Genomic DNA, 27217 nt, shown 5'->3' on the forward strand with positions numbered 1-27217 from the left:
TCGGCTGCGGCCGCCGCCTCACCAACGACTAGGTCGACGAAGAATACCTGTCCGTCTTCCTGCCTGTATGTAAATGGCAGAACGGATCTCCACACCGGGAACATTGGCCGCTCATTCCCACGGATGATCACTATTATCCGTGGGGATTCCGGATTAGAATAGGTCCCAAACTGCCGATGATGAAGATCGTGGATCGTGTGGTCAGGCTGATGACTTGGTTGATTGTGTGTCATCGTGTCCAAAGGTGTTGATGGTTGCACATAATAACAATTACTGGATTATCTGATCAGAATCGATTATTTACAGACTGTCGTCATATACCTGGATTTATTGATGAGCTGGGCGTTCAGCAGCAAAGAAACATTTACATGTATGGCTCTCCGATTTAACAGGTTCCCGTCGTCACATCCTGAATTCTACTCATAATCTGACAAGATATGCGCACAAATTTGTATACCAGGATTTGAAACCTATGCACAACATCAAAACGTATTTCACACCCATTTTTCAATATAGACAAAACTTATATATCAAATACAGAAAGGACATGTTGTAATTTTAAGTTTCGAGCAAGTTTAAGTAAAGCCAGACTGGACAATATCATCAAATTCACATGTGAGATACAAATGACTGAAATAGCCTGTACCTAATTTCGGAACTAAAATTTCAACAATTTGTGATGATTCCAAACAATTTCAGGTTGTAACCGATATAAATTAGTGGAGCTATCATACGAAAAGATGTGTCAAATTCAATAGGTTGTTCAGTTGGTGAGAACTTTGATTGTCAGATGCCACACACATACCATCAGTTAAGAATACATAATGTAAGAAATTCTTGTGTTGAATATATATTTTGTATATAAACAGTTAGCTTTTAATTATGTGAATAATGTATACGACTTAGTAATTGCCAATGAGACTTTTTAACAGAAGCTGTGACGCCTCCAGCGAATGCCTCACCGGAAACAGAGCCTGGTGTGTCGGTAAGCTACGGAAGCCTTTTAGGGTCATTTGTATTTGTACTTTTTTCTATACTGTCTTGAAATTTCAACTCAGCATCTTGAAATTTCAAGATACAAAGTTGAAATTTCAAGATGCTAAGTTGAAATTTCAAGATACTAAGTTAACATTTCAAGATACAAAGTTGAAATTTCAAGGTACTATATTGAAATTTCGAGATACTATATTGAAATTTGAAGAAACTTCAAATAACATTTGAAGATACTTAGTGGAAAATTCAAGATACTAAGTTGAAATTGATCTTGAAATTTCAAGATGATTATCTTGAAATTTCAACTTAATATCTTGAAATTTCAACTTAGTATCTTGAAATTTCAATAAATTTTAAAAAACAACAACAAATGACTCCCCGCTCTCATCTATCTGCCCGTTCTCCTGAAGCGCGAAAGACACGATGATATACATTGCATCACTAAAACTCTTTCAAGAAAGATATTTACCATGAAACTTTTTAGATGTAGTTACGAAGTCCTCTGTCATATAGGAATATATAAAATTTATGTGTGCTGATAAATCTACTAATATTCTGTTGTTAAAATGTACTCAAACATCATACCACGTAAAATGTTTGATACGTTTGTCACGTATTTAACAGATCATTCTTCCCCAAATTGTGACACGGGCCACTGGGACACAGGCGGGCGATTCAGAAGGTGAGTGAGTGAGTGAGTGAGTAAACATTTAAGGTCGCATCAGCATTATTCCAGCCATGTAGCGACGAGAACAAGTTGATATATATCAGGAGGTAGGATTATTTGGTCCACCCTCAATATGTAATAAGAAAAATACACGATTTGTCATGCATTCACACGACTTTTCACACAGTTAAAATGTTATAATATTTTACAAAATGCTGAATAACAATTTCAGAAATGGATGTCTTACAAAAAGGGGCAAATGCAGGCGAAATGTATGAAGACGTAGATGCATATACGAACTTTACCATAAATTTAGCTTGACTTCCGAAAGGGTTTCACAAGAACGGCGTGATGCCTTTTTTAACCCTGTGTAATAATATATACGGATTCTTAACATTTTCTTAAAATACACATGTAGTTTTATGTGGGTTTTCTCTTTTCGTATATTCGTAATAGTTGAATTATGGCAGTTGTGATGTCCATGTTATGAATTGACATATGCAAACAGTTCACTGGAAGTTATGTTTAAAATGTATTGTTCATGAAGAACTCTTTGGTTGTTTGGAATAATAATCGTTTACAACAACTAATGTTTTGCTTACAGTGAATAGCGCATCGGCTACACAAGAGGATGCATCGGTAATGAACGGTTTATTCATCCTTTAATAAAAGTTTGTGATAGTTCGATCCATGTACCAGTCAGAGAATGATTTAATGTCAAACTATCACTGCTATCTTTATTCTGCCTGTTCGTCCGACGGCACGATAGACATTTGACGCAGTACAATGGCTTAAAACCTTTCAAGAAAGATATTTGCCATGGAACTTCGCACATATATTTATATCGGCTTTCAACGTTGAAGAAGGCCTAATATCTATTTTTACCGAGAATTCTATTTATGTTGTGTTGAAGGTTTCTCAATAACATGTATTTGTCAGGCTCGTCATCTCGAATCAGAAGATGAGCCCCTTCTGCCGCAAACGGAGGATTCTGGAGGTAAGAGTGTTTAGCAATATGTTCAACAAACTAGAAATTGGAAGATATTGTGTGTTTTTAATTTCTTGTTTAACGCCAGCTGTATTATGATGTCCAGAACATAATTGAGACTGGAAGAGACAAACCAGTTATTATTATTATGAGCAACGTGCCACGCAGTTGGAGCTTGATGACACGCAATCAACGAAGTCACCGAGACTGAGTGACATCTCTTACTATCGGCATCAGTTGCTGGGGACCTATTCTAACCCGGAATATGGAAGGGGCGCAATTAGAAGATATGCATGACTTATCATTCATGTTGGACCCAAAAAGTAAATAAAGGCGACAAAACCGTTTCCATTATCATAAGTTTCCTCTGCTGAAAACAGAGTCCATTGTACGATTTCGAGCAGAACATGAGCATATTGTGATGAAACTAGGTGTCCGTAAAAGGTGAGCATTTCCTGATCGACCTGTGGCACATGTCACGAACGCTCGCAAATACAGGCCAAGTGTTCACCTGAAAATACATGAGAACATATGGTAGGTCATAAAGGCAATTGCATCAGACATTCATGCGTCACATTAGGAAATGTCTTCCACAATACTACCACAAAACGTTTTGAATTGGTGAACAGTAAATATGATATTCAACTCCAGTCATTTTGTGTTTGTAGATACTGCCACATCATCAAGCCATCGCGGTGTCATAGCTGAGGACATTTCAGGTGTTGTATAGTTTACATTTGTTTTAAGAAATACGTTAGTTTGTCAAGACGATACAGTAGTTTTTCAAGCTGGTGATAGTACCTTTATTCAACCATCACTGAACGATCTTATCGATATACCTAAAGCTTGAGGTAAACTTCATGGCCAAGTTCCCGTGTTCTGATTTTTAGGCTCTTGGGCACTTAGAGTATTACATATCATTTAAATTTCATGGAAAGACGCATCTTGCATACAGCTAAGCTTTGCATTTATGGTTCCACCATTTCAGGCCTAGTAAAATCTTTCCAGAAATATGTAGTACGCATTGAGAGGAAAATTGACTAAATATGACATGACGCTAGATCAACATGACAGACGATGCCTTCACACTCTACTCGCTGGCACTTACTTTAATGGATCGGGTGACCGATCAGGCCTGATGACTTGGTTGATAGTGTGGCGTCGCACCCCGGCGACGTAGATCATCGCTCATGATATCTCGTTCTGGATGATTGTCTGTTCCAGGTTTGATTGTTTACACGTTGCCGTATGGCAGGGGCATTACTGGGTGCGGCGTGAGGCAACAAAGAAACACTTACCTCTTTTTTATGAAAGTTGTGTGATTCGCGTGCTACGTGTACAGCGTGACATGCTGATCTTTTCGTGAACAATTGATGTCATCAATGATTTTCTATGATTCATTCATATAATTTTCATCACCATTTTTCCTTTTATACCCTATGGTACCTGTTTCGGCATATCATCGATGCCGATTGTTCTCTGGCATTGAAGTTTCAATAATGTAATCAGTAGTGGGGTTCACCACATTTGTCCTTTGCTTGCTCTATTTTTAATTATGGCCTTCATATGACCAATGCACTTTGAACATGCCCGAAAATCTCTTAAAATGCATTTGGAGACCTATGGTTTTCTTCAAATTCTGAAACTACTGAACTACACTCCTTTGATAAATGCCAACACAACGGGTTTGGAGAATCCACTGACAGCGTACATGCAACGTTTATATTACCATTAACGACGACCATGTGAGTTCTGTTCTGGAACTGATTTTACATGCATGTGTCTTCCAATGAGGAGACCAAAGTGAAACCAGTAAGTTTTTGTCGCTAGTTTTATTAGAAGACCATGTTTGAAAATTCAAATTTCGTCAAATGTTTTAATCTTTTCTTTCAAAAAGTTACAAGGTATAGAAAGCTTAAGTTCTATTGTGATCTTGACGTTCATTGACAACGTGCGCTATTGATAAGACAAGACAGGATCACCTTTTCCGAGAACATCCACCATCACTGAAACATTTGTGGCGGTGTTTTGATTGTTTTATTTCACTTAGTACGGGTAACTACGAATACCTCTAATTACATAACAGATGTAATTGCCTACAATAAAAATATAGTTTGATATATAAGGAGACATTAGATGTGTGATTCTTTTAAGTAACACATGGAATTCTGCAGCAAAGTTAGAAGAGCATAATTTGATAGAAATCGTCAGGATTTGACAAACTATTCTTGTCATTAATTTAGATGCAAATTAATACAATATTACAAAAGTAAAACGAATCTTTTTTAAATTATGAGTCAAATCGGTAAAATGAATTTAGCCTTACAGGCTCTGGGTTATCCTCAAATATATTTCCCCTCCATGGCGGTTGAAGTAGCGTACAAATAATTGTCACTCAACGACTGTAGCTGCTGGAATATCGACCTACCTGAAGCTTAAATTAAACATCTTGGCAAAATCCCCAAGTTTTGATTTTGCCAGTCCAAATCCCCAAGTTCAGATTTTGCCAATCAATGCAGCATTTCTGATTCGCACGCATAAAGAAACCGATCAACAAGGAGAGCAAATTGTGCATGTAAAATCTTTTCCCAACTTTTCATAAATCATATTTTTGGTGAACATTATGTATCATACGTGGAACATTAAAATAGGCATGACTTCGACTTTATTAATTCTGCTAATATGGTCAATTTAATTATAGAATACAATTCTCAATCATTTTGTATTTATGGATCCTGCCACATCATCGAACACCTCAGGTTGATACTTACCTTGACTTTTAGAACCAACATTCTTTTTGTGATAAGGGCGCACGGGTGGCCCAGTCGTCTAAGGCGATTTGTTGTGCAGAGTTGCGTCCCTTGGGCACACCAGAAACCTATGATTGTGGGTTCGAATCCCAGTTCTCCCCGATTATGTTTCTAGGTTTGTCAGCACCACACCCGTGCTCGCGTATTTCACCGAAGTGGTAAACGCCTGAGACCTGCATCACTTCGGGTTTTCCTCCAACATTAAGCTGACACGCAGTGATAGAACTGGAATATTGTTAAAAGCGGCGTTAAACCAAACTCACTCACCCTTTTGCGTATATTCGTAATAGTTTAATTATGGCAGTTTTGATGTCTATGAATTTGCAGTTGCAAACAGTTTACCATAAATGATGTTAAAAATGTATTGTTTATAAAGAACTCAGTGAATTGTTTAGACTAATAGTCTTTTACAACAACTAATATTTTGCTTACAGGGAATAGCGCATCGGAAAGACAACAGGACGCATCGGTAATGAACAGTTTAGTCATACTTTAAGAAGTGTTTGTGATAGTTCAATCGATGTACCACAGTCAGAGAATGATTTAATGTCAACCTATAACTGCCAACATTATTCGGCCTGTTCGTCCGACGGCAAGATATTAACCAGGGAACTTTGTACATATATTAATAACGGCTTTCAACATTTAAGATGGCCTAATGTCTATTTTTACCGAAAATCCCATTAATATTGTGTTGAAGGTTTCTCAATAACATGCATTTGTCAGACTCGTCATCTCGAACCAGAAGTAGTGCCCCTTATGCCGAAAAAGGAGGATTCTGGAGGTAAGAGTGTTTAGCAATATGTTCAACAAACTGGAAATTGGAAGATATTGTGTGTTTTTTATTTCTTGTTTAACGCCAGTATCAGCAACATTTCAACTGTACTATGACGTCCAGAACAAAATTGAGACTAGAAGAGACAAACCAGTTATTAATCAGTCACCGAGACTGATAGTCATCTCTTATGGGCGGCATCAGTTGCTGGCATGGGGACCTATTCTAACCCGGAATATGGAAGGGGCGCAATTAGAAGATATGTATGACTTATCATTCATGTTGGACCCAAAAATGCAGGCCAAATGCAGGCCAAGTGTTCACCTGAAAATACATGAGAACATATTGTAGGTCTTAAAGGCAATTGCATCAGACATTCATGCGTCACATTTGGAAATGTCTTCCTCATTACTAGCATAAAACGTTTTGAATTGGTGAGCAGTGAACATGTTACGTGCCACAAGAAAAATAGGTATACCTTTTACGTTATTTAAATCTGCAAATTCAACTCTCAATCATTTTGTATTTGTAGATCCTGCCACATTATCAAGCCATCACGGTGTCAGAGCTGAGAACATTTCAGGTGTTTTATAGTTTTCATTTGTTTTAAGAAATACGTAAGTTTGTCAAGACGATACTGCAGTTTTTCGAGCTGGTGATAGTACCATTATTCTACCATTCGATTTTTAGGCTCTTGGGCACTTAGAGTCTGTACATATTATTTAAATTTCATGGAAAGACGAATCTAGCTTACAGTATCACTGGGTGTGGCGTGGGGCAACAAACAAACACTTACCTCTTTTTATGAAAGTTGTGCGAGTTCTGTTCTGAAACTGATTTTACATGCATGTAGTTTTTTAGAAGACCATGTTTGAAAATTCAAATTTCGTCAAATGTTTAAATCTTTTCTTTCAAAAAGTAACAAGGTATAGAAAGGAAAATTTCTATTGTGATCTTGACATTCATTCACAACGTTCACTATTGGTAAGACAAGACAGGATCACCTTTGCCCGAGAACATCCACCATCACTGAAACATTTGTGGAGGTGTTTTGATTGTTATATTTCACTTAGTACGGGTAACTATGAGTACCCCTAATTACGTAACAGATGCAATTGAAAATAATAAAAATATAGTTAGATACGTAAGCAGACATTGGAAATGTCATTTATTAAAGTAACACATGGAATTTTGCAGCAAAGTGAGAAGAGCATAATTTGATACAAATCGTCAGGATTTGAAAAATTATTCTTGTCGTTATTAATTTAGATGCAAATTATTGCAATGTTACAAAAGTAAAACGAATCTTACACAAGTTATGAGTCAAATCGGTATAATGAATTTGGCCCAACAGGCCTGGAGTTACACTTTAAATAAACGTTCATTAAACAACACAAACAAGCTGTGTATTACCTTTGTGTTACTAGCTACAGTTTGTCTGAACAGTGGTACCTGAAAACCGATCCCCACGAAATATACAAGGCACCGGGGATCTTTTCCGGCTCGGAATCCCCACACATTCATAGATTGAAAAGCTATAGAAACTGTATTCATAGAAGTTGCAGTCGCCTTTGTAAGATATAATACAGTACGATGGGCATGTTGCAGGTCTTCCTGATGACACTTTGGAAAACATAAGTTCCATGCTTATGGGGTATGACCAGGATACCAGAGTGAATTTCTTCAGCAACATAGGGTATGATGCCGAAAATGTTCCTAAGGACTGTACAGAAGAAGTATGTCTTGGTTTGCTGAAGAACTCACTTCCTCTAAAAACAGCTTCAGAAATGGATGCCTTATTAAAGGTTGTTCATGCATCCCAGCTTGCAAAAATGGACGACATATTTGTGTATATTTTAAACATGAACAAAGGTAAGACTTACTACGCTATGATACGTGTCAGTCAACTACACGTTTTCGTTTGGAGATCTGTATTATTGCTCTGAATGTATCCTGACACTGGATCTGTACACCATGCATTGTTTCCTGACGCGTGTAAGTTATCACTTACACCTTCTTGATTTGGCTGGGTAGGGGTGAAAATCTCAAGCTTGTGTAAGACTTATCCCTTTAGTTCAAGGCTCAAAACATTACACAACGGTTGCGCCTGGCGTGTCAATTCTACTTTTGGAAAGCATTTGCCTTAAGTCTTTTTATATAGTTAACATCACATGAATGGCATTTTCACTTTTTGTCTGATGACTTCATTTCTTCTATATGACCTTAGAAAATGGCTCTTGCAAATATGTTTTCCGATTATGTTTTAAGCCTGCGTGTTTGATCTTGATAGTAATTTTGAATTTGACATTGATTCAACAAAAAATAAGTTTGTGCATGCTTTAACTATTCACATGTGATGAACAGAGAAACGTCAAGCTACAAGTGGTTACGATATTTACAAGTCATTTACAGTATTTACTATGTATGTAACACGTATATATTTCACTGGTCCATAGTTGATGTGCAGTGAGTTTTATGACACACCATGATCTCTTTGTACCAGGGCCTTGACCTCCTCGACTTTACTGATTGGAGAAAGTCCTAAAAGAAGATTTCTTCTGACATTTGTGACTTACGTGTTCTCCAAAAAAGAATGTGTGTAATTATTACTTCTTAGCTCCAATCTTAGCTCTCTCTTTTTTCGAATATATACAATTCAAATTACATGTCTGAAGATGTCTGCTTCTCAACCTTGTGATGAATGGGTTTCAGGAAACACATCTATCCCCAAGGAGTATATTGAGAAGTTTCGTAAGCTGCAAGTTGAAGAAAAAGAACGGGAACGAAGCGTCTGCAATGAAGTAAGATATTCAATAACCTGTAATAACAGATAGCATGACAATGCCGAAAGTAATGAAGTTAGGTACGACTGATAACAGATAGCATGTCAATCCCGAAAGTAATAAAGTTAGGTACGACAGATAACAGATAGCATGACAATCCCGAAAGTATTTAAGTTAGGTACGACTGATAACAGATAGCATGACAATGTCGAAAGTAATGAAGTTAGGTACGACTGATAACAGATAGCATGTCAATCCCGAAAGTAATAAAGTTAGGTACGACAGATAACAGATAGCATGACAATCCCGAAAAATTTAAGTTAGGTACGACTGATAACAGATAGCATGACAATGCCGAAAGTATTTAAGTTAGGTACGACTGATAACAGATAGCATGACAATGCCGAAAGTAATAAAGTTAGGTACGGCAGATAACAGACATTGAGTGGTGTTGTGACGTTTACTTTATTTTCAGTTTTCCTTTCCTTTACAGAAATAGTGAGGCCAACAAAGACGACAATACCCTTCGCTAGTACCGATGTACACAAGCTGCAAGGGCAAAGGATTGTAATTATGATGAATACAAATTGGTTTATGCTGTTATGTGCGCTTGGTTATATCAACATGACACTGTAGACACATAGGACACCATAATGCAGAAAACAGTTCAAGTTAACCTTAAACAAAGGATATCACATAGTTGTCTGTTATATATACATGTATATTGTATTTCATTGGTTATGTTGAGTTACAAGCTGGTTTGACAATTTGGCGTTAAAGGATATCTTTCACAAACCTCATACACAAAGGAGTAGTAGTAGGCAGTCATTTGTCAAACAGTACAGTATGACTGACAATGCAGGGAACGCCCTAGTCTCACAATGTATGTCAGATGTGCAAACACACTGCCAATAAATGTTATTTTGTTCTCGTTTCTCTCGTTCTAGGTAATGGGTACAAAATATCCATCTATTAGTTATGAACTGTAATTGTAAAAAGTAAATAGTGTAACAGTTTGCACGACTGCAAGTCTCAATTTTTAAGCAATTTAAAAAATACTATGTGTTGAATATGATTCATAGACTAATGCACAAATGCAAAAGCAATTACGTTGATAGTGAATTATCATGCAGGTGCTTAGTAACCTTACAGAAATGTTGCTTGTATATATACTTATAAAATGACGAATTGTAGACCTTGAAAGTTTCCTTAACCTCTCTCCACAAGACAATATACACACCAGAATAAAATAGTATCTTGTCAGGCTTGTTTTCTTTGATGAAATAACTCTGTGGAAAAAAACATCGTTTATAACCAAAGGAAAATTGGCTGTATTTGTCAAAATACATTAAATACTATCTTGTCGCTTATGTTTACAAGTAATTGACATATTTTCTTTGATATGTTTCGCGGATTCCATTTGCTCCACGCTTCATTTACTATGATCTCTTATGGGTTTTTTCACTTTCTTAAAATAAATATTTGCCTTTTGTATAGGTATAAACTGAACTATTTTCTGATTTACACAATATGCTTTGCCATTATGTAGGATATGTTTATCAAAACTATAAAAAAATAACGCTTGTTTTATTTTGATTTGTTTGATTGTAGTTGAACACACAGAATTGCGATTGGAACAAATGTATGATGCCTTTGTAAAGTCATTCGTTGTATTAAAAATACCACAGATTTATGGCATACAGAACACAGGATTATATAGCCATTATGTATATATCACGACATATATTTTGACTTACGCATTTATTGGTAACTATCCATCTCTTTCGTTAACATAGACAATTATAGTTAAAATGGATAGAATTATCATTAAGCCGCCCGCATGTAATCAAAAATGAGCGGGCCACTGTTACTTGATAATGCCCTCATATTTCTTGACGACGGGCCATTATCACGTCCGTTGTTAGGTGACGTCATAGGATAGGGATTGGCGACGTCACGTTAAATAGTGACGTCATCTGGTTTGTTCTATGACGTTTCCATATTTGTGAAAGTGGGTCAGTGACATTCGTGTTGATTGCAGTAAATGTTTGAAAACCGATATTGTTGTTTCTTTTTATTTGATAACAAATTCCATCCATTTTAGCTATAATAACGGTAACGCTATATTTCAGGGCATTATCATTTGCAGAAGTCCTCGGTCTTTTCAACTGCAATCCTTCGTCGGGCAGTTTATGGAAGACCTCGGCCTTCTGCAAATGATAATGTCCTGTAAATGGCGTTACCCTTATAGTAGAATGTACAAACAAAGTATTCATCTTCATTACTACAACTGTAACTGTTTCACTAAACAATGACATCCATCGTATTTTGCTTTCCTCAAACATTAAGCTGATGGATGTATACATGTCACTGAACTATGGTTTAAAGCCGGGTTAAACAAACCTTATTCACTCATAAAACATGAATACGTGTATCTTTACAATAGAACCAGCTGTAACGCAGACTGGATAAAGAATTATACAATGTCTTCGAAGAACCAGGTTGTGACGAAATAAAGAACTCAATAATATGATTACTCGAGATTTCAAGTAATAAATCAACAAAAATATTAATTTCAATCCTGGAATTTAAAAGGCAGGTTCATGATATAAACATTTAAAGCTTCATTTTCAAAATGGGAAGTTTCTATCAAAAGTCAAACGGTCATGATCCGCTCTTGTATTCACTTGTATATATAATAACATAAGCAGCCACTGCAATTGTTTTTATCAGATTTTTTAATGATGTGATCTTTACACGATATACGGCTTTTCCATTGGACTAGAGGTCGGTCACATGACCGCGAAATTGACGTTCATAAGAGTATGAACGACAGTTTGACGTTCATACGTTTTTCACGAGACCTTACACTTAAAATGACGTCAACACTGACGAACAACTTACACTTTCCTTGAGGGAGCCCTGCGTTACAGCTGGTTGTTGTATGGCTTTCAGTGTAAACATGAAGTCACACGTACTGAATAAAATTGTGTGTAGATCTAGACCTCCACCATTCGAGGTAAAGAAATAGTGATATAAAAATTTACTAGACTTGACTTTCACTTTGTTTTTGTTCATTGGATTATCTACTGTTTGGTACAGGAATAAAAGTAGAGATTGCTGCAGTGCATCAATTGTTCCCCGACATATAATGTAATATGCAGAGGAAGGAAATGTAATCAATGGGAGGAGAAGATTGGTGTAAAGAACAAGTTGGTTGTTATTAATGTCGTTATCTTCGGAAAGCACAATAAAAGAAACATTGTCTTTGAATGGTCAGCATAAGGAAAAGCAAGGCAAGAAAACACATAACTGGGCCTGTCAGGCAGAACTTGATACATACCCACTATTAGTACTAATAATATTAAAAATAATCGATATATAGATAACACAACAAATGCCATTCTTAAACATGCTTTGACAGCAAAGATCAATATTTCTGTTCAAAATCTTAGCAGAGTTAAATAAAACAATTTTTTGAAATTATTAACACAAATAAATGTATGAATGCACTGTAAATAAACTTCAATTCAAATGTAGAAATATGTTCACGTATTCATTAAGGGATTCCCAGCTATCTAACAGCAAGTTAAGAACATACAGGTTGGCAAAGTCATCTATAAATATTGAGAATTATGTCACATATTGTAAAAACAAAGCTCATAGGTCACATTTCTAACAACTTTGCTTAAGTAATCACAAACTAAAAATTGATACTGGTAGATATGCAAAAACACCAACCCTATTGGAACAACGTATCTGTGATGTCTCTTGTATAAAATACAACCAAGAAAGAGAATCACAAATAATCCTCAATCATGATAAAGAATAAGGAACAGTTCCTAAATTTTTTACCAACAGTCATCCAGAAACAACTTCCAAGATCTGTTATCATATCAACAATTATGAACAAATTCCTTGTATATACAACATTACCATAGTTTTGCTCAATTCTCATAATGTTTCCATATCGTTATAATACACTGATTTTCGAATAAAATTGTTGTAATGTACCACATTGGAAGTTGAATTTACATGTGTGTTCTAATTGCACTGATTGTGCATATATTGTGTAGTTTGTGACATTGTAATATTGCTACTGTTTCGTCATGGAATCTTACTCAATACATGCCTGTTTAGAACATTTTTGTTCTGTGGTAGTTTCTTGCTGTCCTGCAAATGAGTTCTCCGTTTTGGATAGGTGATGATAATCTTTATATTTCCAATTTTTCAAGATTTTGACGATCATGACGATGAGATGTACCACAGCTATCAGAACCAGCATTGACACACCGACGCTCATTAGCACTGTCTTTGGATCTGAAACAGTATTAATGCATTTCTGCTAAATGCTTCAAGCATCCCCGTATACATGGGACTGCTTATATAAAACGGCTAGTTAATTATGTCCATGTTTAAACTATAAATACCAAACTGAGAGATATACAAACTAGTTTTGCCTACTATTTTCAATATCAGATATATTGCATTACAGACACATTTAAGAGTGATACAATAAAAGTGACATAAACATTTCCATGATCATAAGAAATATCTGCTAAAACAGAGTCCGTCGTACGATTCATACTTCTAAACCAAACAAAATATTGAGGGATCATATATATTTTTGGGGATATTTTTATGAAATTGTGTGCCCAGTCTTCACTGCAAAATAGTATCCACAGATATTCATAATCCTTATTTTCTTCAATATATGTTAATCAGACTCATCTGGATGCAAACTGATGTAGCTGTGCTAATGTAGAAAGATCCAATAATCCATTCCGTGGAAGTTCTGTGGGATTTTCAATAGTATTTGATGTGGAATTCAAAGGTTCTGATTAGATTAAAGACCTTCTTGTCCATGCGTATTCATCTTGTGTCATTAGCGTGTTTTTATTTATAAGTGCCTTGATCGGAAACATTAGCATTAACATATTTAAGTTCTTGTACTCGAAACATTCAAATAGAACATGCTGTGAAAATGACTAAAACATGATAAAGAATAGCTCCACTCTTCAAGTTAGGAAATGAGACAACGTAAGTCAACTGATCAAGGACCAGGACCAGTCAGAAACGTTTTAAGATTGCCTGTTTCCAAAATACGGAAATCATCTGTATATATATGGAAGATGACTAAGTCAATAGTTTTGAATAAGACTTGGGCTTTATTTTGTTTGAATGGTGTTGATGAAACTTACGTCATATAACTCATATTGCAAATAGTAAGTTGGACTTTAGAGTCGAATGATCTGGTTCAATCTCAATATAACACAACATATTTTACTGTTTTAGATATACCTGGCATAGCTCCTTGAAAGAGATCGTCATTTGGTTACATCAGATGATACTCACTTTGTCATATTCAATATATTTGAAACTGACTCTGTAGTCATTCAAGATTCAATGTCCGTATTCCGGCCATGTGATAGTTGCGTGTCATACGTCGTATAATCACGCAAATACGATTTCAACCGAAAGTAACTCATACATGATGGTGTTAATGTGATAGAAAACCGGTTTAGCCTCATGGTTCTAGCTTCATGGTTAATTGTTAAAGGGTTTTGAAAATAACACGTTTGAATAATAAGGTTTCATTTTACTTAAACGTCACCATGTTTTCTTTGCCAAACATAGGGCAAAATGTATTGCTAGAAATATCACCTATTTGCGTACATGCAATTGGATTTTTAAAAGATTGTGTTCAACACCAACAACTATATTTTCTACCCAGATCAGCTCATCTAAGTTTATACAGGGATCACTAGACAAAATCTCTTGTTCAAGCTTTTCGTCTGGAAATATATATATAATATATACACACCTACCCATGCACACACACATACATGTATATGTATACAACTACCCACGCGCACGTGCACGCACGTGCACGCACGCACACACACACACTCACACACTCACAAGACTGCCTACATGTGTCACGTATCTGTTTGTAATCCGTGTGGCAGAAGTTAACAGTGCTGTCCAATTCCTTGGCTTCAACTTACCATCGTGAAATCCTTGGTCCGATAGCGATGTACATGTTGCATTCTGTTTGTAGCATCCATACCCACACTTGGAACAGTGAGATCGGCAGTCTTCTCCTGTAAACCCAACCTCACAACTCCGTCCAACGCAGCGATAATGGCCACGCCCTGGTAGACGATACTCGGAAGTTGAACATCCCTTGCTGGACCTCTCAATGCATTTTTTCCCCAGATACCCCTGTTTACAGCCGTGTAGACATTCTCCGGTTCTTTTATTACAGCGTTCCCCAGCACAACCAAAACTACATTTATCTTCACAAAAGGAACCATATCGTTCATATGGACATAGTTTACAGTGGGATGAGTGTTGATAGCACCCTCCTTGAAGGCATCGTCTGTCGCATTTCTTGTCACATCTTTCGCCATAGTATCCAAGTACGCATCCAGGACAGTTTCCCGACTTTGTATGACAACTACCATCGGCGCATGTCTTTGAACAAGTCTCATTACACATCACACCATAGGTACCCTTTGTGCACGAATCTTTACATTCGTGTGTACCGTTGTTCTGTACAGAACGATGGCCGCAATTGTCACACTTGGTGTTGCAGTTGTTTCCCGTCCACCCAGTTCTACAACAATCGCAAAGTCCTGTGTTTGGGTTGTGATGAAGACATATATTGTCTTCTGCTGGAAGATAGAAACGCATTTTGTCACCGAGTTGTTTTTTAAGAATGAACTGTTGTAAAATTATTCACACGAGCAAGGAATCGTGTACAGTTTTGTTATTTCACTCCAGAAAAAATACATTCTTTTGTCAATAACGTTGAACATGCCCTGCCATGCAAGGTATTTCTGTAAAAAAAGTAATGTATTTCAATAACAACTTTTGATCTATCTGTACCAAATAGCTTGATATACAATACTGATCAATAGAAAGTTTACATCGATTTGAACTGCTTATAAAACGAAAACGGAAAAATGTCCAAAATTAATTTTCAATCATGGATCGCACAACAAATAAAAAAATTCTTGGGACTTGGGATGAATTAACCAAAAGCAGCTAAACACACATTGGGTCATAACTGTCATTTTTCACAAAGAAACAGGAGATGGCCCTCTGATAACAAAGCTTCTGAATGCTTTCATTGCACCTCGGTAAAAGCATATGTGTAGTGAATTAAATGATAGCTTCCTCTTCTCTTAATTCATTAATATTTAACATCGGTGTGGGTACTAGATTCCAACTACGCTTTTAACTTCCATATAATTAAGCTTGGTCATGCAGTATCAGTTGTCTGGAAGTTGAGAAACACAAAACAAAACTTGCAAACTACAAATCATTTGGAAATGATGGCATTGCTTCTGAGTACTTTAAAAACACTAAACATCTCAGTATCCATATTCTGCTTGACTCTTTAATCAAATATTTGAAAGCGATTTGTTTCCGCAGCTGTGGAGCAGGTGTATAATTTGTACACAGGAAGGAGGTCAACAAATACAGAAGCATTTCACTGATTGATACTATGTGTGAATTTTTCACATCTCTACTTTATTCCAGACTTCAAAAATATTGCGAAGAAAATCAGGTAATTGATGAAGCACAGGCTAGATTAAGACCAAACTATTCAACTGCTGACAATCTTTTTACACTACAAGCAATGAAACGCAAATAGGCATGGAAAAAGAAGGGGAGATTTGTTGACTTTTTGAAGGCGTTTGACACTGTGAGACATGGTATTTTGATGACAAGTCTCAAGGGTATTGGAATAAGTGGTAAATTTGATAACATACTTTAATCAATGTTCTCAAATCTATGTGCTTAAGTGAGGAGTTCAGATGGACTAACAAGCTATTTTGATTGCAAATGTTGGCACCCGTCACGGATGCGTTATGATCCCACAAATATTTATTATATTCATAAACAAGCATTTACAACTACTGGATAATTTTGGAGGTAAAGGGGTTTTTATTTCAAAGGATTGTAAAGATATATATGCCATCATGTTTTGATGTCGATGTTTCTTCTGTGGCAGATTCCCCCTTACAATTATAAAAAAAAAAAAAAATGCTTTAGAAATGTTTTGTTGGTGAAAATATTGAAGCTGTTTCATTTTACAGATATCTGGGAATAATGTTTACACCTAAATTGATTTGGACATAGGCTCAAACCCAGAGTACTAAAGCTGTGATGGCCATAAACAGATATCAGAGGAAAGTTGGTGATATAAAATGCAAGGATTTAGTCAAAATATTTGATGCTATGATAACCCCTATCCTGTGTTATGGGGCTGAAGTTTATAAACAGTTTAACTTTTATAAACATATTGAAAACTACTAACATATTCCTCTGCCATCAAACTTTTTAACATGTAACATTGAAGTAACCTCAGCAAGACACCATTTAACACCATATGAGTGAGTGAGTGAGTGAGTTTGGTTTAACGCCGCTTTTAACAGTATTCCAGTTATATCGCGGCGTGTCAGCTTAATGTGGGAGGAAAGCCCGAAGTAATGCACCGTTTTACCACTTCGGTGAAACCCACGAGCACGGTTATGGTGCTGACAAACCTAGAAACATAATTGGGACGAACCGGGATTCGAACCAACAATCATAGGTTTCTGGCGTGTCCATGAGACGCAACTCTGCACAGCGAATCGCTGCGACTTAGACGACTAGGCCACCCGTGCCCCCAACACCATATGAAGAAAGACTCTGTTCATATTGTCTCAGTAAGGGAAAATATTTTATTGAAGATGAATTGCATATTTTGTTAGTGTGTGAACTTTATAATCTCCCAAGAAATAACTTAATGGGTAAATATTTAACCACCCGTAATAATATGCGTATCCCTCCTAACGGTAAATCAAAAAAGACATACTGTTCCATAAATTATTCTTGATATAAATACACATCTACATGTGCTTCTTTATATATTATAACTTTATTGTGCAGATGGTTATATCTCTGCTATGCTAATGTATTTTGAGCCAGTGGCCTTATACTGGATAAAAATATCTGTCTGTCAGCAATAGCATATATATATTGTGTGACCTATTCGGACGTCCAGACAGCCCTTATCACGACACTTCATAGATTACGTATGCCCTCTCATGACGTCCCCATTCCTCCAACAACGCTCGTTATAACTGCTGTACGTTGTCCGGCGCTTTTGTGTTATCTGTCGCCCAAGATGATCGCAGAGATGTTTTAGGGAGAGCGTAACGGCCAGAGCACCAAAGGTGCGTTATTGATGCTAAATACAACCGCTCGCAGTTACCTGGCGATCCTTAACCGTTTTGTCAACATGTGATCAAAACTCAACGATGATGTTTATCGCATGCAAAATAATCATTTCTTGAAAAGCGCACTTTCAATTGTTTTGTCACTACTTACGTAAATCGCCCGAATGGCTTGTTTTCACTCTTTAAGTATTAACACGCTTGCAGCTATCGTCGGTAATTAATAATCGCGATATTTCATGTCGAATAAAAAATAGTTTCTTCTCATTGAGTCTTCAAACCAAATGTAGTAATGAAAGAAACAACGACAACAACGTCAAAGAGAGCCGATGGAAGAGATCCACAAAAAGGTATTGATGTTTTATTCCCAAACTCTTGTCGCTCACTGTATATTTTCTTCATTTGCTACGACAAATAATATTTTGAAAGGGTTTATTTTAAGAAAAACATGTTTTCAAAATGTTAATTTTCCCTATTAAGTTTGAAAAATATAATTTCTAAACTAAATGATATAACAGAGGCATTGACACCTGTGTTAGGCGATAGATGTGAACAATAATGATCATATCGAAAGAATTCTTTCTGATGTTCTAAAAGTCTGACACATCTGGTTTTATCATTGGGAAATTAGGGATTTTCGTCCGTCTAGGACAAGATAAGAACTACTTATGTTCATAATGGGGAAAAACTATGTGATATTGAGAGCTGAGATATATATAAAATATACATGACAAATGTTATCAAAATGTACCTACCTGCATCCACGAGAGGTAATGCGCGTGGTTCTGTATCTGACACACACGAACCATTTTGATGACACAAGTTTCGTTGACAATCCTCCGGGCACAGCTGCTGACAGTAACGTCCAGTAAATCCTGGGACACATCCTTTGCTACATACAGGTGCACCTTCTCCAACACTACACTCACTACCACTGCAGTCTGTGCTGCATGTAAAATCACAGTATCTTCCTGCAAAGCCGGCTTTACAATCACACGTACCATCTCCGTTACACACACCGCCTTGACATCTCGCGTTGCATTTGTATTTACAATCCAACCCGAAGAAACCACCCTTGCACCCATCAATACAGTCACCGTTCAGCATATTGCATACCCCTGTGGAACAATGCTTACTGCAACGTTTGGAACAGTTGTTACCATACCATCCGCGCACACAGCCACTTAAACATTGTCCAATGTCCTGACTGCAAGCTGCGTGCTTGTCTCCCCTTCGTCCTGCACAATGTTGCGGGCAGGTTTTGTTACAATAGTCTCCAAAGAAACCTCCAAGACAGCCTTCATCACACTCACCAAGGTTATTCGGGTGCTGGTAACAATTTGGTGATGCGGTAAGTCCTAGGGAAACACAGAAATACATTAGATTTAGAATTACTTACAGATTAGAAACGTTTAAACATGTTTAATAAGTCTTTAAATATATACACAATCTGTACATACATTCTTACCTCCGAGGTGAAAATATATGAACTAATTCATTAACATGAAGCATCACTCTTATTTACAAGTATGTTTTTGTGACCTAACTCTAAACATTCGTCTGCAAACCAAAAGCTGTACACAAGAAATAACCAAAGGGGGTTTGTCATTTTGAATAAAAACGAACATTGTTCCGACAACCAGAAATCTTTGTAGAATGCAACGTTCATACATTATTCCTTGCCAAGAGCTTTGGATATTTTACTTTCAAATGTTTCAAGGGGTATACATTGGATCGTATCCTCAGCTGAGAGGATAATCGAGGCTTCCAAGGCGCCCTTAAAGGAGCTATCAAATGAAGCATCCCCACAGTGGTATCACACTTTATTATTAACCTCACAGTTAAAGCTTTGAGATCAATACTGATATTATATTACTACTTATTAACACAAAATATTGGTTACAGAGGCGATAAGGTACATTCGGATGGGGGCATACATGTTGAAAGGGTTTCATAAGTGCCCCTATTGATGACGAAAAGATGACTTAGTAGATATAGGTATTAATGGTCAGCTTCAAACTTGATTACAGTAACAATGACATACATATAGCTGCAGTGGGTTCAAAGAAGACATTGAAACAGTGAACGGTTTCGGGTAAGATTTGAGTCACTTCTTCATACTGTGTTATGTTTTTAACTCAAGTTTTATATTTTTAAATAAACTACTTCATTATACATATGTGTGATACAATGCTATTACAATTTTGTTACCCAGTGAACTATTTTTTTCTATTATGGTTTTATGTGGTTTATCATTAGTCATTCACTCACGTGTAAGTTCTAAGACCTACGGGGGCGGTCGGGTAGCATAGTGGTTAAAGCGTTCGCTCGTCACGCTGAAGACCCGGGTTCGATTCCCGACATGGGTACAATGTGTGAAGCCCATTTATGGTGTCCCCCGCCGTGATATTGCTGGAATATTGGTAAAAGCGGCTTTAAACCGTACTCACTCACTCACTCTAAGACCTATGGGCGGTGTAGTAGCCTAATGGTTCAAGCGTCCGATCGTCACGCCGATTCCCCGGTTCGATTCCCCACATGGGTACAATGTGTAAAGCCAATTTCTGGTGTCTTCCGTCATGATATTGCTGTAATATTGCTAAAAGCGGCGTAAGACAATCCTCACTCACTCACTCTCAGGCCTAAAAATGTTGATCGAGCTGAATGAAACACAATCAGTCAACAGAATGGTATTATGAAGAATCGCAAATGTTTGTAATACATTACCAATGACAAGTAGTGCAGCAAAAATGCATGAGCGAAGAGTTGTTTTTGTCGTCTTCATTTTGCTGTAAAGTAGAGATAACATGAGGAGCGATTCCTGTTCAGTGGCTGTGTCATCTAATCATACTGAAACAAACATAAACAAGCAGTGTTTCTCTGAGAAAAGTTCATTATTCAGGCGACTGGTATGAGTTGTATAAACATCTTAATAAGTTGACTTGGTTGATGCATGTCATCGTGTCCCAGTTCCGTTGATCGATGTCAATCACTGGAGTTTTTACAAACCGCAATCCAATGGCTGAGTGCAACAGTTTTACAACAACCAAACTTTTGACACAAACGCTGTCGTGTGTAGGGGTATAATGACCATGCAAGTTGCACGTTGCATATGCACGACCCCTAACGGCTCACAACAAAACATTTGAGTTCACATCAAGTCCCTGACTGTATGTATCACGTCTGTTTGTATAAATAAAAGAGACAAAACCCGTTCTATGATCATAAATAAAAGAGGGAAAAACCCTTTCTATGATCACAAATAAAGGAGACAAACCCTTTCTATGATCATAAATAAAAGAGGCAAAACCATTTCTATGATCATAAATAAAGGAGACAAAACCCTTCCTATGATCATAAATAAAGGAGACAAAACCCTTTCTATGATCATAAATAAAAGAGGGATATCCCTTTCTATGATCACAAAAAAAGAAGACAAACCCTTTCTTTGATCACAAATAAAAGAGGCAAAACCATTTCTATGATCATAAATAAAGGAGACAAAACCCTTTCTGTGATCATAAATAAAAGAGGAAAAACCCTTTCTATGATCATAATGAAAGAGACAAAACCCTTTCTTTGATCACAAATAAAAGAGAAAAAACCCTTTCTATGATCATAAATAAAGGAGACAAAACCCTTTCTGTGATCATAAATAAAAGAGGGAAAACCCTTTATATGATCATAAATAAAAGAGACTAAACCCTTTCTATGATCATAAATAAAAGAGGCAAAACCCTTTATATGATCATAAATATAGGAGACAAAACCCTTTCTATGATCATAAATAAAGGGGACAAAACCCTTTCTATGATCATAGATAAAGGAGGCAAAACCCTTTTTATGATCATAGATAAAGGAGACAAAACCCTGTCTATGATCATAGATAAAGGAGACAAAACCCTGTCTATGATCATAGATAAAGGAGACAAAACCCTTTATATGATCATAAATAAAAGAGACTAAACCCTTTATATGATCATAAATAAAAGAGGCAAAACCCTTTATATGATCATAAATATAGGATACAAAACCCTTTCTATGATCATAAATAAAGGGGACAAAACCCTTTCTATGATCATAGATAAAGGAGACAAAACCCTTTCTATGATCATAAATAAAGGAGACAAAACCCTTTCTATGATCATAAAAAAAGGAGACAAAACCCTTTCTATGATCATAGATAAAGGAGACAAAACCCTGTCTATGATCATAGATAAAGGAGACAAAACCCTGTCTATGATCATAGATAAAGGAGACAAAACCCTTTCTATGATCATAAATAAAGGAGACAAAACCCTTTCTATGATCATAGATAAAGGTGACAAAACCCTGTCTATGATCATAGATAAAGGAGACAAACCCCTTTCCATAGCCATAAGACATCTGCATAAAGCAGAGTCGATTGTACGATTCACTATCAAATAGTGAGAATATCAAGTGTTCGCGAAAAGGTGAGCGTATCCTGCCCCATCGGTTGCAATCGTCACAAACACATGCAAAAGCAAGTCAATTGTTCACCTGAAGAAATACGGGAACATATGGCACAAATAAAATTAGGGAATTGCATCATGAATCATTTTGTCATAAAGCATCAAATTTGAAAACGTGTCCTCCACTTTTCTGATATAAAACCTTTTGACTAATACACAAGCACTGAATTGCAGGCAGAAATAAAAGTCAACAGTCTTTTAATTATGTTTATTCATAGATATAGTACAGATATGAACAAATATGTTTTAGAAATGTACTAAATAATACTGCAGCCAACATTCAGCCTGTTTGGACAAGTTTTTGGACATCTAGAAATGTCAGTTACTTTTTGAACAGTAAATTAATTGTGTCGTACTATCATCTTTTTTCTTTTTTTCCCTCTTTATTCATCTCAGCAGGTACAGCATCTATATATACATGTCATGTCAATACAATTGCGGTACATGGTTTTCAAGAATTGTACCTCTTTCCATACATATAAATGCTTGCCTTTATAGTCAACGTCCTGTATCAGTACATTACTTTTGCAGAATTGTAATCACTTATTATCTCATGCTGTAAGTGTTCAAAATGTGGCAGTAATCCTTTCCTTCATTGTCTGAAAATTACTTGTTTTGTAATTAAATATTAAAGTACAATATTCAATGGGTTGTTGTGTACTATCATTTATGAATAAAGCACACTATGAGTACAGTATATACTACTCAAATGAAGGTAAGGACCACCTGAATCTTTCATATTGCTATACATGTAGTTAATAGGTCATGCCATGATATTTTAACTGTAGTAATATAAGAGTCATCAGAAAGATGACATTATCCCCCCGGCAGCTGTCTGTAAAGTAACCACAAGTAAATGTGCAATTCTGTATGTAATGAGTCAAGAGTTGAATCTTCTTGAAGAAGCATACATTGTTTACCCACAAAAGATCCACCATGGTCGCATCTGTGAAACTAGCAATCGTGTCCTTGTCTAACTTCTTTCAATAAAGATTTTTAAAAATTACAAAATAGCGAAAGGCACCACTTCAGCATGTGACTGATGCATCTTTCAAGTTTGGATCAAATATTCTGAATGGTTTTCGAATTCCGCCCAGGAAACGAACCCCGTCCTCATTGGAGTCTATGTCCAACTTCTTTCCATAAAAAAAATAAAAAATAAAAAAACGAAAAATCCCAAAATATCAAAAGGGACCACTTCAGTCTGTGACTGATAGATTTGCCAAGTTTCGATCAAATACACTGAATGGTTTTCGAGTTCTGCCCCGGAAAAGGAAATGATTACGGACGGACAGACGGGCAGACGGACGGACAGACTGGCTGATCGCTATATCCCCCCGCATTATATGCCGGGGGATAATGAAAGAATCGGGTCGTCCATAACTTCTTTGACTAGTATATAGTTAAACTGTCATGCCTCCACAGACTAACAATAGTCACATGAAAGAATCCTTAACGTCTTTTGGGTAGTATATATCACAACACATTGTCCTTATAACGAATGCAAGCTTATAACTCAGCCTCTGAACTCGGATGTACCCGGATGTACCCGGATACGTTCAAGTGATTGTGAACTGGTCAAACAGGATGTGACGATCAGAAGTGATTTTCCGCTGTAGAACATGCGAGAAGCCAACTCAAGAAAATAGTCGGTTTGGGGCCTTACTGTAGCTACACCAAAATGTACAATCGTAGAATGTATGGAGTTAACATGTCCATTAAAAGGGTCTTTTAGAAAATATATATTCAGTTTTCACACAAAATATTACGTATTGTGGTGGGTGAGTTGGAACAAACTCTGTGAGAGACATGTTGTTCTAGCGGCGATTGTAATACTCAAAGTTTATCGTTTACCTTCGAATAAACCATTGACGATATCAAGGTAATATATACGGTGTGAAATGATGATAGCACATACCATGCTGACATAATGAGCATCGATCCACGCAATTGGGATACGACGACATGCATCAACCAAGATCAACCATCCGATCCCGTTAGGCACCTCTTACGACAAGCATAGTTGCCTGACACAATGTCTGCCTTTTTCTCGAGTATGTACGGGTTTATAATGTGGGAATACCACACGTAGGCAAAGACTGTTATCATCATAAACATCATACAATTGTAAGTATGATCCTTACCGTCGTTGCGACCCAAGCTATTCACAAACTTACCTCTCAGCTTCTACTACACCCGTCCGTCCCCCTGCTGATTCAAGACTCAAGGATGACCAGGATATCATTTCATTTTGCGCTGGCAAACAGGAAGCGCTGTCATGCACATACACCGATCGATAAGCTGCATTATTACCCACGTGGTGAAGATACAGGTGGTAAGATACTAAATCCGTACGTCACACGTGTGTCGTACAAGGTTGACCTTGTTTTATTCGTTTTGATTGGATAACCGTGACCTCTGTCTCACCGGGACTACTTTTTTCATTCATAAAAAATCGCGAGACGTCATTCATTTTGCAACCACAAGGCAGAACTGAAGAAATTCATGAGAACGAGAGATATTTACAAACACTTTATTAAACCAAATAAAAAAGTCACACGCACCAAATTCGGTTTGCATTATATATAAGTTATGGATAGAGCTTCTACAGACATTATATAATCGAGCTATATCCATTTACAATGTACGACTACCGATCAATAGATCGAGGGCCCCCATGACCGTGACGCACCCGACCACTTTCGCAACTTTCAATTTGATTTAACGTAAAGGGATAAGCGTGGTGAAATGAAGTATGTTGAAACTATCTGGACAGATATTTAGACTTACTTGGGATGATCCGGTTGTGCCATCAGTGTCCCTTTCGAAGCGTATTTTTTGGCGCTGTTTCGGGAGGTGTTGTTCATGAATGAACGTACACAACTGCACTACCAAATCACCAAAAGTGAACTGTTCTGATACAAATCATTCGAAAACTCCGTGGAATTGTGCCTGACTTCTGATTTTGTGGCCCCAAACATCCCAAATGTGAACAATAACATTCCCTATCTCTAGCGTAAAACGCTCTGAGTAGGCCTAGATCACGGTTGTCTTTTCTTATTCCTGTGGTGACCTTGCCCTTCGATCGTTCGAGGCTGTCACTGACATGCAAGCAGACTTGAGTTTGTTGATTTTCAAGTCTTCAGTATAGGGTGGTACAGTTAACATGAATGTCTTTGGCGAACACTCTGATTTCCCTCTTCCAAAATGGTACGAACATGATATAAATTCAGCTGATAGATCAAGGAAACCGGACCATTTTGATTGCACAGACGGGACACCGACAGTGCGAGTGACCGACTGTTAGTCCGATAGTCGAGCGCGGCGCTAATGTGACTTTTCAAATTTTCATACAGGTGTCCTTCCTTCGTTCTAACAACATGGCGCTTGAATTACCATAAGTTGAAGAATTTCTTCCAAAAGGATCTTGAGCGTCGGTGCTGTTTTGTTTGCAAACACAACTGCAGGGGCATGTTGTTTATGCGTATGCATAGACATGTCAACAATGCCCATATTTGGGCATATATCAATATTCATGCGCAACCAGATTTTGCAACCGGTTTCAGTTTGGTCTGTCAACGAACGAAAGTTGTTATGTATTTACACTTAAATATATATTTAACGTGGGTAATAAATAAAATACCACACTAATTCTCGTTAGATACCATTTTTACGAAACTCGTGAACTTTCTATGGTAACTGACCTCGCTTTCGCTCGGTCAGATACCATAGAAAGTCCACTCGTTTCGTAAAAATGGTATCTAACGAGAATGAGTGTAGTATTCTCTATTTACAAGCCCCGATCTACACAAGCTGCATTGTAAACATGATCTGCCTCACATTTAGCTTAGCTCAGGTGCTTTAGGTTGAGCGTGGCGTGCTTGCACTGGTCGCTAACGCCTGGTGTCTTTTGCCTTTTCGGGCAAGTGGAATATAATTTGTCGGTTAATCGAGCCTGGTTATTTCCTGGCGTTGACGTGTTATATTTACATGTAAACCTCGGTCACAGTTATGCTCAGCATATATTCACGGGCAGAAAACACAACCGCAGCTAGTCACCACAATCCTTTTACGAAGACACTTTTCAGAACAGAACAGAACTTTATTACGCTCAGGCCGAGATCCTCGGCATATGAGATACAAAATGACAGCAAAATACACATTATAATAGCGGATATGTAATGAATTGGAAGACAAGCGTATAAACGTAGCACTGACTTAGTCTGGGAAAGAGACAGATACTAACGTGACCTGTTTTCATGGCATTACTGTAATTTGATCAGGATCACTACTTCGTGAGTGAGTGAGTATGATTTTTACGCCGCGTTTAGCAATATTCCAGCAATATCACGGCAGGGGGCACCAGAAATGGGCTTCCCACATGTCGGGAATTGAACCCGGGTTTTCGGCGTGACAAGCGAACGATGTAACCACTGGGCTACCCGACCATAAGAAATCTCAGTGCACGATTCCTACTT

The 27217-nt window shown here is 37.1% G+C and overlaps 2 protein-coding genes across 11 annotated transcripts in view; one reads left to right on the plus strand and one right to left on the minus strand.

The window, feature by feature from the left end:
- Window positions 1–10306, plus strand: part of LOC124149414 (cell death abnormality protein 1-like) — a 25130-nt gene extending 14824 nt beyond the window's left edge. For all 4 annotated transcript variants that reach the window (XM_048399998.1, XM_048399999.1, XM_046520985.2 and 1 more), the window contains exons 9-19: window positions 933–985; window positions 1618–1675; window positions 2265–2299; window positions 2600–2657; window positions 3317–3367; window positions 5893–5927; window positions 6185–6242; window positions 6766–6816; window positions 7842–8105; window positions 8946–9034; window positions 9510–10306. In XM_048399998.1, coding sequence (XP_048255955.1) covers window positions 933–985; window positions 1618–1675; window positions 2265–2299; window positions 2600–2657; window positions 3317–3367; window positions 5893–5927; window positions 6185–6242; window positions 6766–6816; window positions 7842–8105; window positions 8946–9034; window positions 9510–9515 — 758 coding nt within the window. In that variant the 3' untranslated portion in view covers window positions 9516–10306. The remainder of the gene's footprint in view (window positions 1–932; window positions 986–1617; window positions 1676–2264; window positions 2300–2599; window positions 2658–3316; window positions 3368–5892; window positions 5928–6184; window positions 6243–6765; window positions 6817–7841; window positions 8106–8945; window positions 9035–9509) is intronic.
- An 846-nt stretch (window positions 10307–11152) lies between these two features.
- The window catches only part of LOC124149412 (multiple epidermal growth factor-like domains protein 10), a 72195-nt gene continuing 56130 nt past the window's right edge, over window positions 11153–27217 (minus strand). For 4 of the 7 annotated variants that reach the window (XM_048400000.1, XM_046520978.2, XM_046520977.2 and 1 more), the window contains 4 exons: window positions 20974–21096; window positions 19002–19604; window positions 15025–15693; window positions 11153–13336 (listed from right to left, as the gene is read on the minus strand). In XM_048400000.1, coding sequence (XP_048255957.1) covers window positions 13134–13336; window positions 15025–15693; window positions 19002–19604; window positions 20974–21055 — 1557 coding nt within the window. In that variant the 5' untranslated portion in view covers window positions 21056–21096 and the 3' untranslated portion in view covers window positions 11153–13133. Of the gene's footprint in view, window positions 13337–15024; window positions 15694–19001; window positions 19605–20973; window positions 21097–24916; window positions 25060–27217 lie in introns of those variants that run through there. The other 3 variants (XM_046520980.2, XM_046520976.2, XM_046520975.2) reach the window with 3 other exon arrangements.

The sequence above is a fragment of the Haliotis rufescens genome, unplaced genomic scaffold, assembly GCF_023055435.1.
Source record: "Haliotis rufescens isolate VD_foot unplaced genomic scaffold, xgHalRufe1.0.p SCAF_2, whole genome shotgun sequence".
NCBI lineage: Eukaryota > Metazoa > Mollusca > Gastropoda > Lepetellida > Haliotidae > Haliotis > Haliotis rufescens.